Source organism: Eptatretus burgeri, chromosome 15 (genome assembly GCF_056783735.1).
Source record: "Eptatretus burgeri isolate ZD-2024b chromosome 15, Ebu_testis_v1, whole genome shotgun sequence".
Classification (NCBI taxonomy): Eukaryota; Metazoa; Chordata; class Myxini; order Myxiniformes; family Myxinidae; genus Eptatretus; species Eptatretus burgeri.
The window spans coordinates 45,807,924-45,822,293 of record NC_140975.1 but is presented as its reverse complement, the minus strand read 5'-3'; the positions used below and the strand labels follow the sequence as shown (position 1 = coordinate 45,822,293).

General features: G+C 51.5%; 1 protein-coding gene across 2 annotated transcripts in view; it reads right to left on the bottom strand.

Annotated features, from left to right (window-relative positions):
* The window catches only part of VPS39 (VPS39 subunit of HOPS complex), a 53,803-nt gene extending 40,151 nt beyond the window's left edge, over positions 1-13,652 (bottom strand). The window contains exons 1-5 of one of the 2 annotated variants that reach the window (XR_015052011.1): positions 13,214-13,652; positions 12,351-12,416; positions 9,460-9,524; positions 9,327-9,369; positions 9,106-9,200 (exon numbers count right to left, since the gene is read on the bottom strand). Coding sequence is in view for 1 of the 2 variants with exons in the window: in XM_085858350.1 (XP_085714476.1) it covers positions 9,106-9,200; positions 9,327-9,369; positions 9,460-9,524; positions 12,351-12,416; positions 13,214-13,286 (342 nt within the window). In the remaining variant the exon portion in view is untranslated. The remainder of the gene's footprint in view (positions 1-9,105; positions 9,201-9,326; positions 9,370-9,459; positions 9,525-12,350; positions 12,417-13,213) is intronic. The other variant, XM_085858350.1, reaches the window with a different exon arrangement.
* Between the last annotated feature and the right edge of the window lie 718 nt (positions 13,653-14,370).

The window sequence follows — 14,370 nt, the reverse complement described above, 5'->3', positions numbered from 1 at the left end:
AGGGGTGAGAGAGGCGGGATAGGGGTGAGAGAGGCGGGATAGGGGTGAGAGAGGCGGGATAGGGGTGAGAGAGGCGGGATAGGGGTGAGAGAGGCGGGATAGGGGTGAGAGGCGGGATAGGGGTGAGAGAGGCGGGATAGGGGTGAGAGAGGCGGGATAGGGGTGAGAGGCGGGATAGGGGTGAGAGAGGCGGGATAGGGGTGAGAGAGGCGGGATAGGGGTGAGAGAGGCGGGATAGGGGTGAGAGAGGCGGGATAGGGGTGAGAGAGGCGGGATAGGGGTGAGAGAGGCGGGATAGGGGTGAGAGAGGCGGGATAGGGGTGAGAGAGGCGGGATAGGGGTGAGAGGCGGGATAGGGGTGAGGGAGGCGGGATAGGGGTGAGAGAGGGGGGATAGGGGTGAGAGAGGCGGGATAGGGGTGAGAGAGGTGGGATAGGGGTGAGAGAGGCGGGATAGGGGTGAGAGAGGCGGGATAGGGGTGAGAGAGGCGGGATAGGGGTGAGAGAGGCGGGATAGGGGTGAGAGAGGCGGGATAGGGGGTGAGAGAGGCGGGATAGGGGTGAGAGAGGCGGGATAGGGGTGAGAGAGGCGGGATAGGGGTGAGAGAGGCGGGATAGGGGTGAGAGAGGCGGGATAGGGGTGAGAGAGGCGGGATAGGGGTGAGAGAGGCGGGATAGTGAGAGAGGCGGATAGGGGTGAGAGAGGCGGGATAGGGGTGAGAGAGCGGGATAGGGGTGAGAGAGGCGGGATAGGGGTGAGAGAGGCGGGATAGGGGTGAGAGAGGCGGGATAGGGGGTGAGAGAGGCGGGATAGGGGTGAGAGAGGCGGGATAGGGGTGAGAGAGGCGGGATAGGGGTGAGAGAGGCGGGATAGGGGGTGAGAGAGGCGGGATAGGGGTGAGAGAGGCGGGATAGGGGTGAGAGAGGCGGGATAGGGGTGAGAGAGGCGGGATAGGGGTGAGAGAGGCGGGATAGGGGTGAGAGGCGGGATAGGGGTGAGAGAGGCGGGATAGGGGTGAGAGAGGCGGGATAGGGGTGAGAGAGGCGGGATAGGGGTGAGAGAGGCGGGATAGGGGTGAGAGAGAGGCGGGATAGGGGTGAGAGAGCGGGATAGGGTGAGAGAGGCGGGATAGGGGTGAGAGAGGCGGGATAGGGTGAGAGAGGCGGGATAGGGGTGAGAGAGGCGGGATAGGGGTGAGAGAGGCGGGATAGGGGTGAAGGAGACGGGAAAGGGGTGAGTGAGGCGGGATAGGGGTGAGAGAGGCTGGATAGGGGTGAGAGAGGCGGGATAGGGGTGAGAGAGGCGGGATAGGGGGTGAGAGAGGCGGGATAGGGGTGAGAGAGGCGGATAGGGGTGAGAGAGGCGGGATAGGGGTGAGAGAGGCGGGATAGGGGTGAGAGAGGCGGGATAGGGGTGAGAGAGGCGGGATAGGGGTGAGAGAGGCGGGATAGGGGTGAGAGAGGCGGGATAGGGGTGAGAGAGGCGGGATAGGGGTGAGAGAGGCGGGATAGGGGTGAGAGAGGCGGGATAGGGGTGAGAGAGGCGGGATAGGGGTGAGAGAGGCGGGATAGGGGTGAGAGAGGCGGGATAGGGGTGAGAGAGGCGGGATAGGGGTGAGAGAGGCGGGATAGGGGTGAGAGAGGCGGGATAGGGGTGAGAGAGGCGGGATAGGGGTGAGAGAGGCGGGATAGGGGTGAGAGAGGCGGGATAGGGGTGAGAGAGGCGGGATAGGGGTGAGAGAGGCGGGATAGGGGTGAGAGAGGCGGGATAGGGGTGAGAGAGGCGGGATAGGGGGTGAGAGAGGCGGATAGGGGTGAGAGAGGCGGGATAGGGGTGAGAGAGGCGGGATAGGGGTGAGAGAGGCGGGATAGGGGTGAGAGAGGCGGGATAGGGGTGAGAGAGGCGGGATAGGGGTGGGAGGGAGGCGGGATGGGGGAGAGAGAGGCGGGATAGGGGTGAGAGAGGCGGGATAGGGGTGAGAGAGGCGGGATAGGGGTGAGAGAGGCGGGATAGGGGTGAGAGAGGCGGGATAGGGTGAGAGAGGCGGATAGGGTGAGAGAGGCGGGATAGGGGTGAGAGAGGCGGGATAGGGGTGAGAGGTGATAGAGAGAGGCGGATAGGGGTGAGAGAGGCGGGATAGGGGTGAGAGAGGCGGGATAGGGGTGAGAGAGGCGGGATAGGGAGGTGAGAGAGGCGGGATAGGGGTGAGAGAGGCGGGATAGGGGTGAGAGAGCGGGATAGGGGTGAGAGAGGCGGGATAGGGGTGAGAGAGGCGGGATAGGGGGTGAGAGAGGCGGGATAGGGGTGAGAGAGGCGGGATAGGGGTGAGAGAGGCGGGATAGGGGTGAGAGAGGCGGGATAGGGGTGAGAGAGGCGGGATAGGGGTGAGAGAGGCGGGATAGGGGTGAGAGAGGCGGGATAGGGGTGAGAGAGAGAGAGAGGCGGGATAGGGGTGAGAGGGCGGGATAGGGGTGAGAGAGGCGGGATAGGGGGTGAGAGAGGCGGGATAGGGGTGAGAGAGGCGGGATAGGGGTGAGAGAGGCGGGATAGGGGTGAGAGAGGCGGGATAGGGGTGAGAGAGGCGGGATAGGGGTGAGAGAGGCGGGATAGGGGTGAGAGAGGCGGGATAGGGGGTGAGAGAGGCGGGATAGGGGTGAGAGAGGCGGGATAGGGGTGAGAGAGGCGGATAGGGGTGAGAGAGGCGATAGGGGTGAGAGAGGCGGGATAGGGGTGAGAGAGGGCGGGATAGGGGTGAGAGAGGGCGGGATAGGGTGAGAGAGGCGGGATAGGGGTGAGACAGGCGGGATAGGGGTGAGAGAGCCGAGATAGGGGTGAGAGAGGCGGGATAGGGGTGAGAGAGGCGGGATAGGGGTGAGAGAGGCGGGATAGGGGTGAGAGAGGCGGGATAGGGGTGAGACAGGCGGCAGAGGGGGTGGGAGAGGGGGGAGAGGGGGGAGAGAGGCGGGATAGGGGGGAGAGAGGCGGGGTAGGGGTGAGAGAGGCGGGATAGGGGTGAGAGAGGCGGGATAGGGGTGAGAGAGGCGGGATAGGGGTGAGAGAGGCGGGATAGGGGTGAGAGAGGCGGGATAGGGGTGAGAGAGGCGGGATAGGGGTGAGAGAGGCGGGATAGGGGTGAGAGAGGCGGGATAGGGGTGAGAGAGGCGGGATAGGGGTGAGAGAGGCGGGATAGGGAGAGAGAGGCGGGATAGGGGTGAGAGAGGCGGGATAGGGGTGAGAGAGGCGGGATAGGGTGAGAGAGGCGGGATAGGGGTGAGAGAGGCGGGATAGGGGTGAGAGAGGCGGGATAGGGGTGAGAGAGGCGGATAGGGGTGAGAGAGGCGGGATAGGGGTGAGAGAGGCGGGATAGGGGTGAGAGAGGCGGGATAGGGGTGAGAGAGGCGGGATAGGGGTGAGAGAGGCGGGATAGGGGTGAGAGAGGCGGGATAGGGGTGAGAGAGGCGGGATAGGGGTGAGAGAGGCGGGATAGGGGTGAGAGAGGCGGGATAGGGGTGAGAGAGGCGGGATAGGGGTGAGAGAGGCGGGATAGGGGTGAGAGAGGCGGGATAGGGGTGAGAGAGGCGGGATAGGGGTGAGAGAGGCGGGATAGGGGTGAGAGAGGCGGGATAGGGGTGAGAGAGGCGGGATAGGGGTGAGAGAGGCGGGATAGGGGTGAGAGAGGCGGGATAGGGGTGAGAGAGGCGGGATAGGGGTGAGAGAGGCGGGATAGGGGGTGAGAGAGGCGGGATAGGGGTGAGAGAGGCGGGATAGGGGTGAGAGAGGCGGGATAGGGGTGAGAGAGGCGGGATAGGGGTGAGAGAGGCGGGATAGGGGTGAGAGAGGCGGGATAGGGGTGAGAGAGGCGGGATAGGGGTGAGAGAGGCGGGATAGGGGTGAGAGAGGCGGGATAGGGATGAGAGGGATGAGAGAGGGATGAGAGAGGGATGAGAGAGGGATGAGAGAGGGATGAGAGAGGGATGAGAGAGGGATGAGAGAGGGATGAGAGAGGGATGAGAGAGGGATGAGAGAGGGATGAGAGAGGGATGAGAGAGGGATGAGAGAGGGATGAGAGAGGGATGAGAGGGATGAGAGAGGGATGAGAGAGGGATGAGAGGGATGAGAGAGGGATGAGAGAGGGATGAGAGGGATGAGAAGAGGGATGAGAGGGATGAGAGAGGGATGAGAGAGGGATGAGAGAGGGATGAGAGAGGGATGAGAGAGGGATGAGAGAGGGATGAGAGAGGGATGAGAGAGGGATGAGAGAGGGATGAGAGGGATGAGAGGGATGAGAGGGATGAGAGGGATGAGAGGGATGAGAGGGATGAGAGGGATGGAGGGATGGATGGAGGGATGGAGGGATGGAGGGATGGAGGGATGGAGGGATGGAGGGATGGAGGGATGGAGGGATGGAGGGATGGAGGGATGGAGGGATGGAGGGATGGAGGGATAGAGGGATAGAGGGATAGAGAGATAGAGAGATAGAGAGATAGAGAGATAGAGAGATAGAGAGATAGAGAGATAGAGAGATAGAGAGAGAGAGAGAAAGAGGAGAGGGATTCCAGAAAATGTGACACCCAGTTTAATGTCCATCCGAGAGACGGCACACACAATGATGAATCACCCTGCCTGTGAAACACTGGCATGACGGTTTTAAGCTGGGTCGGGATTCGAACCCAGGATACACAGAGCGAGCATGCGTACCTCTCGGCTTTCCTGCCATGATGTGGTGACTTTAATACGACTGAAAGCATTTTTTACTCATTGTAATCAAATAATATATTTTGCTTTCCTACCTCCAGTATCGAACCACGGTATTGCCATTGAAGCATAATGAACACACGCCAAGTGGCTTCACCAAGCAATCCATGAAACAGTTGGAGAAACTTTTAAAAACAAAACGTTAAATTTTTATTTGTATTTGTATTTGTCTATGCCGACGTGACGGGTCAGATAATGGAAGATCGAACAAAAAGGGGAAACAATGTGTAAAATAAAATTTAACATTTTCAACGAGCCAGCCATCGCATGTTTCACCACAGAACAACACATGGCCAACACATGTGATTGGCCCCTGAACATTGTTCAAGTCGATCGACATACACTATTCAATGACACTGCAAATATTGTAGAGTGCTCACCAAGTGGCTTAAGCACTCCAACGAAACACTTGATAAGAAACGGCTCACTTCGCACGAGATTAACAATCACCGAACTGTCATATTAACCATACACCTTTCGAAGATGCCCAAAATGTCAAATGTCTGAATTGGACAACTGAACACTTTTTAGGAGTCGGAGGTGCTACAAAGTTCCATTGTCAAGCTTAAATTTTGTTGTTTGGTTAAGTTTTAAGAGATTCTCGAGATTATGGCATGTGCGGAAATGAAATAAAGCCACGCTGGCATCTCTGGGCGTTTATAAGCATTGCAATATACCCAGCGATTCATAGCTATGATGAACAGGCATTTGATAATACTAGTACGTCTCACCCCTATCCCGTGCATGGCCAAACGTGGAAAAAAAAAAAAAAAAAAAAAAACTTTCAAACCGCGAGCCAGAAACAACAACCACACAGGCCGTTCCTTCGCTCTTGCATGCCCGTACGTGCGTGACCATACGTGCGTGGCCGTACATGCGTGGCCGTACGTGAAAACCAAAAAAAAAAAAAAACCTTCAAACCGCGAGCCAGAAATAACAACCACACAGGCTGTCCCTTCACTCTCGCGTGGCCGTACGTGTGTGGCCCGGAGGTTCGCATGTCGCAGTTACGATTATTCGCAATTTACTTTTAATGGCCAATTATTCAATTAGCGCCAACGTATTTTGCCTTTTTACAATGTCATCACAAGGAAAAACACAAAGACAAGAGAAGGGGGGGGGGGGGATAATAATAAAAAATAAAAAAAATAAAACTTTCAAACAACCACACTGGCCGTTCCTTTGCTTTCGTAAACGACGACTGGCCACACACACACACACACACACACACACACACACACACACACACACACACACACACACACACACACACACACACACACACACACACACACACACACACACACACACACACACACACACACACACACACACACACACACACAGCTGGAATTTTAGATAGACTAGTGCATGCCCGTAGATGCGTGGCCGAACGTGCAAACCCCCCCCCCCGCAAAAAACTCAAACCGCGTGCCAGAAACAACAACCACACAAGCCGTTCCTTCGCTTTCACGTGCCCGTACGTGCAAATATATATATATATATATATATATATATATATATATATATATATATATATATATATACATATACTTTAAAACTGCTTGCCAGAAATAACCACACAGGCCGTTCCTTCGCTCTCGCGTGGCCGTACGTGCGTGTCCGCACCCGTACGTGCGTAGCCGTACATACAAAAAAAAAAAAAAAAAAAAAAAACTTTCAAACCGTGTGCCAGAAACAACAACCACACAGGCCATTCCTTCGCTCTCGCGTGCCCATATGTGCGTGGCCATACATGAAAAAAAAAACTTTCAAACAACTACACAGGCCATTCCTTCGCTCTCATAAACGACGACTGGATTGGGGCATTGTGTTTATCTATAAATGCGGATAAGAAAGAGAAATTATTAGAATACAGTAAGTCATCACTATCCAAAAGTAGTGCGTGCCCGTACGGAATGTTCACATCATTCCACGAATTATCGCTTGCATTGAAGTAACAACTGCTGTGATACTTACACACAGAGTTAATTAAAATCAAGTTTACTTCCCTGTCTTTGCTTGCCATGACATTCGCTGCCATTTACCATTGGCACTCCTACCCCACGGTAACTAAGGCACCGATCGATCCCCATCGTAACCAGCACGGCATGTGACGTCATCGTCGGCCAGCCGTGCACCGGCCTACGCAGCCACGCCCACGCAGCAACGTGTCCTGTGATTGGTAACTAAATGGCGCATCGGCCACGCCTTCGCAGCACGTGTCCTGTCATTGGTTGGTAAATAAATGGCCATAACTTGGGAAGCACTTGTCCGATTAATATCAAACCTTGAAAAGGCACATCCTCAGGTCCCCAGCAATATACCTGGCAAGTTTCAATTAGATCGGACGGTCACAGACGAGAAACAGCGGTCACACACACACACACACACACACACACACACACACACACACACACACACACACACACACACAGCTGGAATTATAGATAGATAGATAGATAGATAGATAGATGAGTGAGGAAAGTGGAAAAAAAAAATTTTAATCGCTAAGAAATCGTTGCAACCTGTTCCAAGTCGGGGCATGCTTGAGCAGGCCAAAAAACATGGCGGCTTCAGACCCCAGTGAGGTTACCCAGGAAACGCCTTAAGACCCCATATAGAGTGAGGTGTCCGAGGATGCGCCTGATAAAAGCTATAATTAAATAAGGCCGTAAATTATCTTCAAAAGGGGTATTTTAATTCATCCAAACACACAATTTTCACTCTTGCACTTCTTGGAATCCCCTTAGTGTGCATGCAAAGTTTCAGGCTGATAGGTTTCATGGCTTTGGAGTTAAGGAGGAAACACACAGAGACACATTGACACACACACGTCTTAGTATAGATGATGAAAGCAAGTGGCACACAAGCAGGAAATGCCTGCCACACATTAACATGTCTGTGGCATACAAAACAGTTCTGGGAGCAGCCAGGAATAATTTTTAAAAGGCTCTTCTGGCTAAACAGATGCATAGACACTGCCAATGAGGACCAGTCCCACCAGTTACCTCCACCAATTTTATATACCAGTTCCCTCTCCAGGATGGACTTGGTCTATAAAATTGAGAACTAAAATTCCCTTACCGGTTTTGGCTGCAGTATAATCCTATGGAGATGTGCTGTAGCTTTGCTAAGCTCATGCCTAATATGTGAAGCCTATGTGACTGCTTAGCTTGGTGTTGGCTTGGTGGTAAAGGTGGCTGGCTTGGGACCTGAGGATCCTGAGTTCGATCCCCTGTTTACCGTTGAATGAACACCAGTTGGAGTTGACTCAGTCTTTCATCCTTCCAAGGATGGTGAAATGAGTATCAGTGTACTGGGGTAATAACCATTCGGGGTAGCCTGCGTCGGAGTGGCGACCCATTCTAGGACTGTACTCCTTGCCAAAGAAACTGCCTTGGCTGCCCTATGCACCTTTCCGGCACGAACGGAATGGTATTGTTATTATTATCGATATTTTAATACTGAAGGACCAATTTTGTGCTACTCCTAGTGGTCGCGTCACGTTTTTCTCGGTGCTGTGACCTGGACTGAAAGAAACTTCGTACCTGTAAGAGTGCATCGCACATCGTGGCAATAGTCAACTTTCAACTCTGAAGCAGAATAAACACTTTTCGTTTTACATTCGTTCACATGGTGACGTGTGACGTCACCGCTGAGGGGTAAGGACGTCATGACGTCATCAGTCATTCGCTGACGTCATTACGTCTGTCGTCAACAGACCGTCACCGCTGAGAGGTGTAATTCCACTCCTCGAAAATAGCGTCTGCAATGTAAAACCCTCTTCTGCACATGCTGACTACCTCAGAATGTGAATTTGACACAAAAAAAATGCAACAAGAAACGTTGTATCTCTATATTAATACTGAAGGACCAATTTTGTGCTTCTCCTAGCGGCCACGTCACGTTTTTCTCGGTACTGTGAAATTGAGAAGTTTTGACACAGTGAACGTCAAAGTAGACACGTGCACAAATCAGGGGACTTCTTCACAAGGAGTAGTGTACACCAAAAATGTCGTGTACAAGGACGTTTTGTAGGCCTCATTAGGTAAGGCCATGGAGTGCATCGACCGGGATCCGGCTCTTAAAAGAGCCGCCACTGGTTGTCATATTGGGCTCATGGAACGGAATCCGTCTGTGACGGGGTTTCGGCTAGTTATTATTATTATTATGCAACTGTTTAACCAGAAGAGAGAATTATTTACAAGAGAAAAGAATATATATATATATATATATATATATATATATATATATATATATATATATATATATATATATATATATATTATTTATTTACCACATTCATGACAAGATACCACAGCGCAGTGATATGCATCCAACACTCACCCGAAGATCGCATGTAAACAGTGTAGCTCCCTTGGTTTTGTGAGCTGTCACAACAACTTGGAACGTCGCCAAGTCATGGACACAAACAATATTGTCTGAAAAACGAAAAGTACCAATCATTTCAATTATCCATCCTGTCATCACGGTATTCAAGGACACTGTGAAACAATTTGTCCATAATGTCAGAAGCGTCGTTGAAAGTCGCACAAAGATAAACTCACCACACAAGCTGATCAAGATTTTCCGCTGGGGCACAACCCAGAGCTGAGTGAACAAAGGACAGTGATGTCACAATATTGTAAATGCCACTCGTCAGTGTCGATTGTTCAATGCATTTGCTGTTGAGCAGTTTACCTGCTGGATCCTTTTGGCAAAATTTCTGTTGGATTTCTCCAGCGTCACCTCGTACCTCGAACTCACTACCAACAAAAAAGCACCAAGCGGACCAGGTAACAGGAGTGTCGAGACCAGCCCTATTCAAAAGCTCTTCCATCGACTGGAAGATGAGCATGGACATGGTGAGAGAATAATGGGGTTCGGCCAATCGTGGACAAGACAAGGCTGCCTCCACATCATTTAATGGGGAATTTGACGTTGCATTTGGTGCGTTTTATGTGTGTATGTGAAGTGAAAAAAAAATCTGATCTTTGACTTGATCTGTTTTTTAAGGACCAATTCTATTCTGGGTTTTTGAAATATTAATTTGGTTTTGGTTTCAGAAAATGTATGGTCATCAGACAGCGATGCTTTCCAATGACTGCAAACAGCCTCAGTGCGGTCATGGCAAAGGCAGTGGTACCCTCTTCTCACTACACACCATAAAAGCATTTCATCCATCCCCCAGAGGAGCATCACCAATCCATATCAAAGAAATAAAGTGAGTGTGGTTTGGATGATGATGTTGAAATGAAGCAGATGTAGCAAAATTGCAAAAATCCACAGGACCACAAGCAATTTGAGTTTTATCTGAGATAAAGACCCAGGGATCTGACACTTTCAGCAGAGTGTCCGAGGACTACAGTAAGCATAATGTTACTACTACGATTACTACTACTACTACTACTACTATTACTCAAATTATTCCCACCTTCTTGTGGGGTTGGCTGGAGAGTTTTTGTCTGAAGTCTTCACAAAATGGCTGGCTAGGCCTGACGTCGATGGAAGATGATATGAGCAGGAATTTGCAGTTTGTTCAGGGTGCCGGCAACAGCTCGACTACTCTTCATGCAAGACACTGTGATCGTTAACGTTCACAAACCAATCCTAGTGGACGGGACACGTGGTTTAACATCAGAGCTGACAGACGGCACACTTTGAGGTGAAGCGCCACACCTGTATCGAACCGAATCAACAATTTATAGTCAGGTCTGGAATCGAATACAAAATAGACACCTCAAAGGTAGGTGAAAAACATTTACACCATAATTTCTGAACAGGACACCTCCGCCAGGCCATTGGAGTAAACATGTGATGAGGGTGGGGGTGGGAGGAGGTTGTCTTGGGGAATGAGGGGACAATTCATGAGAATCCAGAAGGTGGAGGTTGAGAGGGTGGAAGTGGGTAAATGGCTGAGCCAAGTCGGCAGAAAAGGCTGTGAGACCTACAGCATAGCTTTCCCATAGGCTGAGGCAGACTTGAATGGACCAGACGTGGCTGGAGCCCGACGAGATGTCACATGTGAAACCAGGAATGCATGAACATCATGAGGTTTTTACACATGTGATAGTGAGGACGAGTTGTGTGTGTTTTTTTTTTCCACAAAGCATGAGGGTTTTGTGTGATGCGCATATTCAAAGTGCCAATTCAATCCTAAATTCCTGACTTCCTGGGAAAATGCACGACCCTTGCTGGAAACTGCATTGGAAAGGCCTAACATGCGCAGGATGTCAATGTTATAGGCCCTCTCACGGTTGGGTTAGATCGGAATCACGAGTCTTGGCTGCATCTGACGTGCGCAGCCATTTTCACGACAAACACATCTTATTCTTCGTTGTGTTCAACTTCAATGACATCTTGGATGCTGCTGTCCTGTCTGTGTCTGTTTGTGGTGAGGATGTTGAGGTCGTGGAGAGATTCACTTACCTTGGCAGTGATATTCATGTCTCTGCTGGCTGTGAGTCAGAGGTCAATAGACGTCTGGGTCGGGCCTGGGGAGTCATGGATTCACTGGATCATGGGGTGTGGCACTGCCGGTACCTGTGCGGGAGGACGAAAGTCTGAGTCTTCAGGTCCTTGGTGCTTCCAGTCTTGCTCTATGGATGCGAGACTTGGACTCTGACCAAGGATCTGAGATGGAGACTTAATTCCTTTGGTACCAGGTCTCTTCGGAGAATCCTTGGCTATCGCTGGTCAGATTTTGTGTCCAACGAGCGGTTGCTGAGAGAGACTCGGATGAGATTTGTTACCTGCATAGTCTGTGAGCGTCAATTGCGGCTGTATGGACATGTGGCTCGTTTTCCTGACGCTGATCCTGCTCACCAGATTCTCTCAGCGAGGGAGTCTCGTGAGTGGAGGAGGCCGATGGGCCGACCACGTGCCTCGTGGTTGCAGCAGGTTGACCATCATCTCAGGGAGATGGGGATGGGCCTGGCATCTGCCTGGGGGATGGCCAGACGGAGGCCCCTGGAGTCCCGGCGGAAAGTGGATGCAGCGACGCACTGTTCTGGCACATGCTCCCATACCTGACCTGACCTGTTCAACGGTGTGCAAGGTACGCTTGCCGACATATTTAAGACGTGATTACATCCCTGCAAGAAGCACAGAGATGCTTCTCATTCTGCCGAAGCACAGAACCAGCACGTGCAAAGGTGTGGTTTCATTTTGGTTCAATTGTTGTTGAAATGCTGTTATGGAAAGAAGGGCAGTCTACACACAAGGCATGACAACATCCATCGAGGGAACAAGTTCCAAATGCCAAAAGGGAAGAATTGTATGGGAATGAAATGTGACATGAAGTGGTATTGGTTGGAGTTCAGAACAAAGCGAGTACAGGTGTGACGGGGAATGCAACTTGAGCCAGTGGGGAATGTCAGTCACAAAACATATTAAAAAAAAAAAACGAATCGATAGAAAAGTTTAAAGGAAACGTTGTGCGATACAGTAACTTGATAAGCGGAAAGATTCTGGAACAAGAACAAGTACAAGTAAAGAAGGACACGTGGGGTGTTAATGTGCTGCTCCAATGAGGGACGAATAAACATGAGGAACGAAAGCAAGAATATGACCGGTTTCATGGACTTGCACACCTGCATCAGCCTTGATTCTGTACAGCAAAAGGTGACCAGGTTTTGTTCCAACCAAGAGCATCTCCTCTGGAAAGGAAAAGGTGGACAAAGGGTTTTTATTTTACTTTACGACAAATGATAAGGTGACATCTGAGGAAGGAGGTGAAAGATGCCGACGGGGAGGAGCGGACACACGGGGGACAGTGGGAGACGTGCGGACACACGGGGGACAGTGGGAGACGTGCGGACACACGGGGGACAGTGGGAGACGTGCGGACACACGGGGGACAGTGGGAGACGTGCGGACACACGTGGGACACGTGCGGACACACGGGGGACAGTGGGACACGTGCGGACACACGGGGGACAGTGGGACACGTGCGGACACACGGGGGACAGTGGGACACGTGCGGACACACGGGGGACAGTGGGACACGTGCGGACACACGGGGGACAGTGGGACACGTGCGGACACACGGGGGACAGTGGGACACGTGCGGACACACGGGGGACAGTGGGACACGTGCGGACACACGGGGGACAGTGGGACACGTGCGGACACACGGGGGACAGTGGGAGACGTGCGGACACACGGGGGACAGTGGGAGACGTGCGGACACACGGGGGACAGTGGGAGACGTGCGGACACACGGGGGACAGTGGGAGACGTGCGGACACACGGGGGACAGTGGGAGACGTGCGGACACACGGGGGACAGTGGGAGACGTGCGGACACACGGGGGACAGTGGGAGACGTGCGGACACACGGGGGACAGTGGGACACGTGCGGACATAAAGATGTAACGAAACGTGTTGGAAGGGAAAACATTATCGCGTGACAAAGGTAAGATTCACCAAGACGGACACGAAGATCCTGTACTTACCCCAACAGGCGATACTCTCGATCTGAAGCGGTAACTTTTCTAGAATCGGCACCGCCTCGTACGCGTCGTGCATCGTCCCTCAGGTGTGGCCCGGAGGCCCAACTCGAACACCCAACGTGTTTGTGTTTGTGTTGAAGAGGTTTGAGGTGATGGCCGTTTCCGTTTGGTCGTGCGACCACCGAGACGCCACCAGCGGAATTCCAGGAAATGCCCGTCAAGATCACAAGGTCCAAGGGTGGAGCCAAAACGATCATCACGTGGTTTAATTTAATATTAAATTTCAAAACGAACCTTCCATCGACATTATGGATAATTATGGGATGTCATGTTTCAAACGGAACATCAATTTATATCACAGAGCGTGGAGCATCCTCGTATTCGCAAACTTCTTCGCCCTCATTGAAACATTTAAAGGCTCCTTGACTTGAGGAAAGGCTTCTTCAAATTAAACATCAAACCTCCTGGCAAAGAAACAGCAAAGAAACAGCAAAACATGAAGTAAAAAGTAAATCCAAATTACTCACAACGTCGTTTTAATTCTTATTTCGTTTTGAGTTCCAAATAGTCTTTAAGCGGTGTATAAAGCGAACGTACTTCCGCATGTGTTCGGGCTTCCACAGTTGTAAAAATACACGGTGGATTTTTTTTTTTTCAGCGGGAATCACTATCAGTAAACTACATATAAATAATCATGAAAAGTCCGATGACGATTGACGAGACATTAAATCGACGTCACCTGGGAGTTGTTTTCCTATCGAGTGGAAAGGGTTTTCAGAGCTATCCCATGATGCCGTGCGCGTCGCCATGTTGGTTGTGCTCGTTTCCCTTGGCAACGATAGCATCAGTAGGTAGGCCGGGGGCCAGTGGGACCTACCTCGCACCCCCCCCCCCCCGTGACAATTTTTCACTGATACCAGTGTTCATATATATCCCAAGTATCAGAAAAAAAGATGTTCCCAGAAAAATAACTCATTTGCACTTTGCTTTATTGAGCTGTTTCCATGGCAACCAATCAAAAATAGACGAATCTCACAAAGATCGGCAAAATGTCAATATCTCCGTCAAATATAAACAAAATCACAAAATTGGTGTCAAATTAAAGCTTATTATACATTTACGTAGTAAAATATAATTTTGTTTATGCTAATTAGCTCATT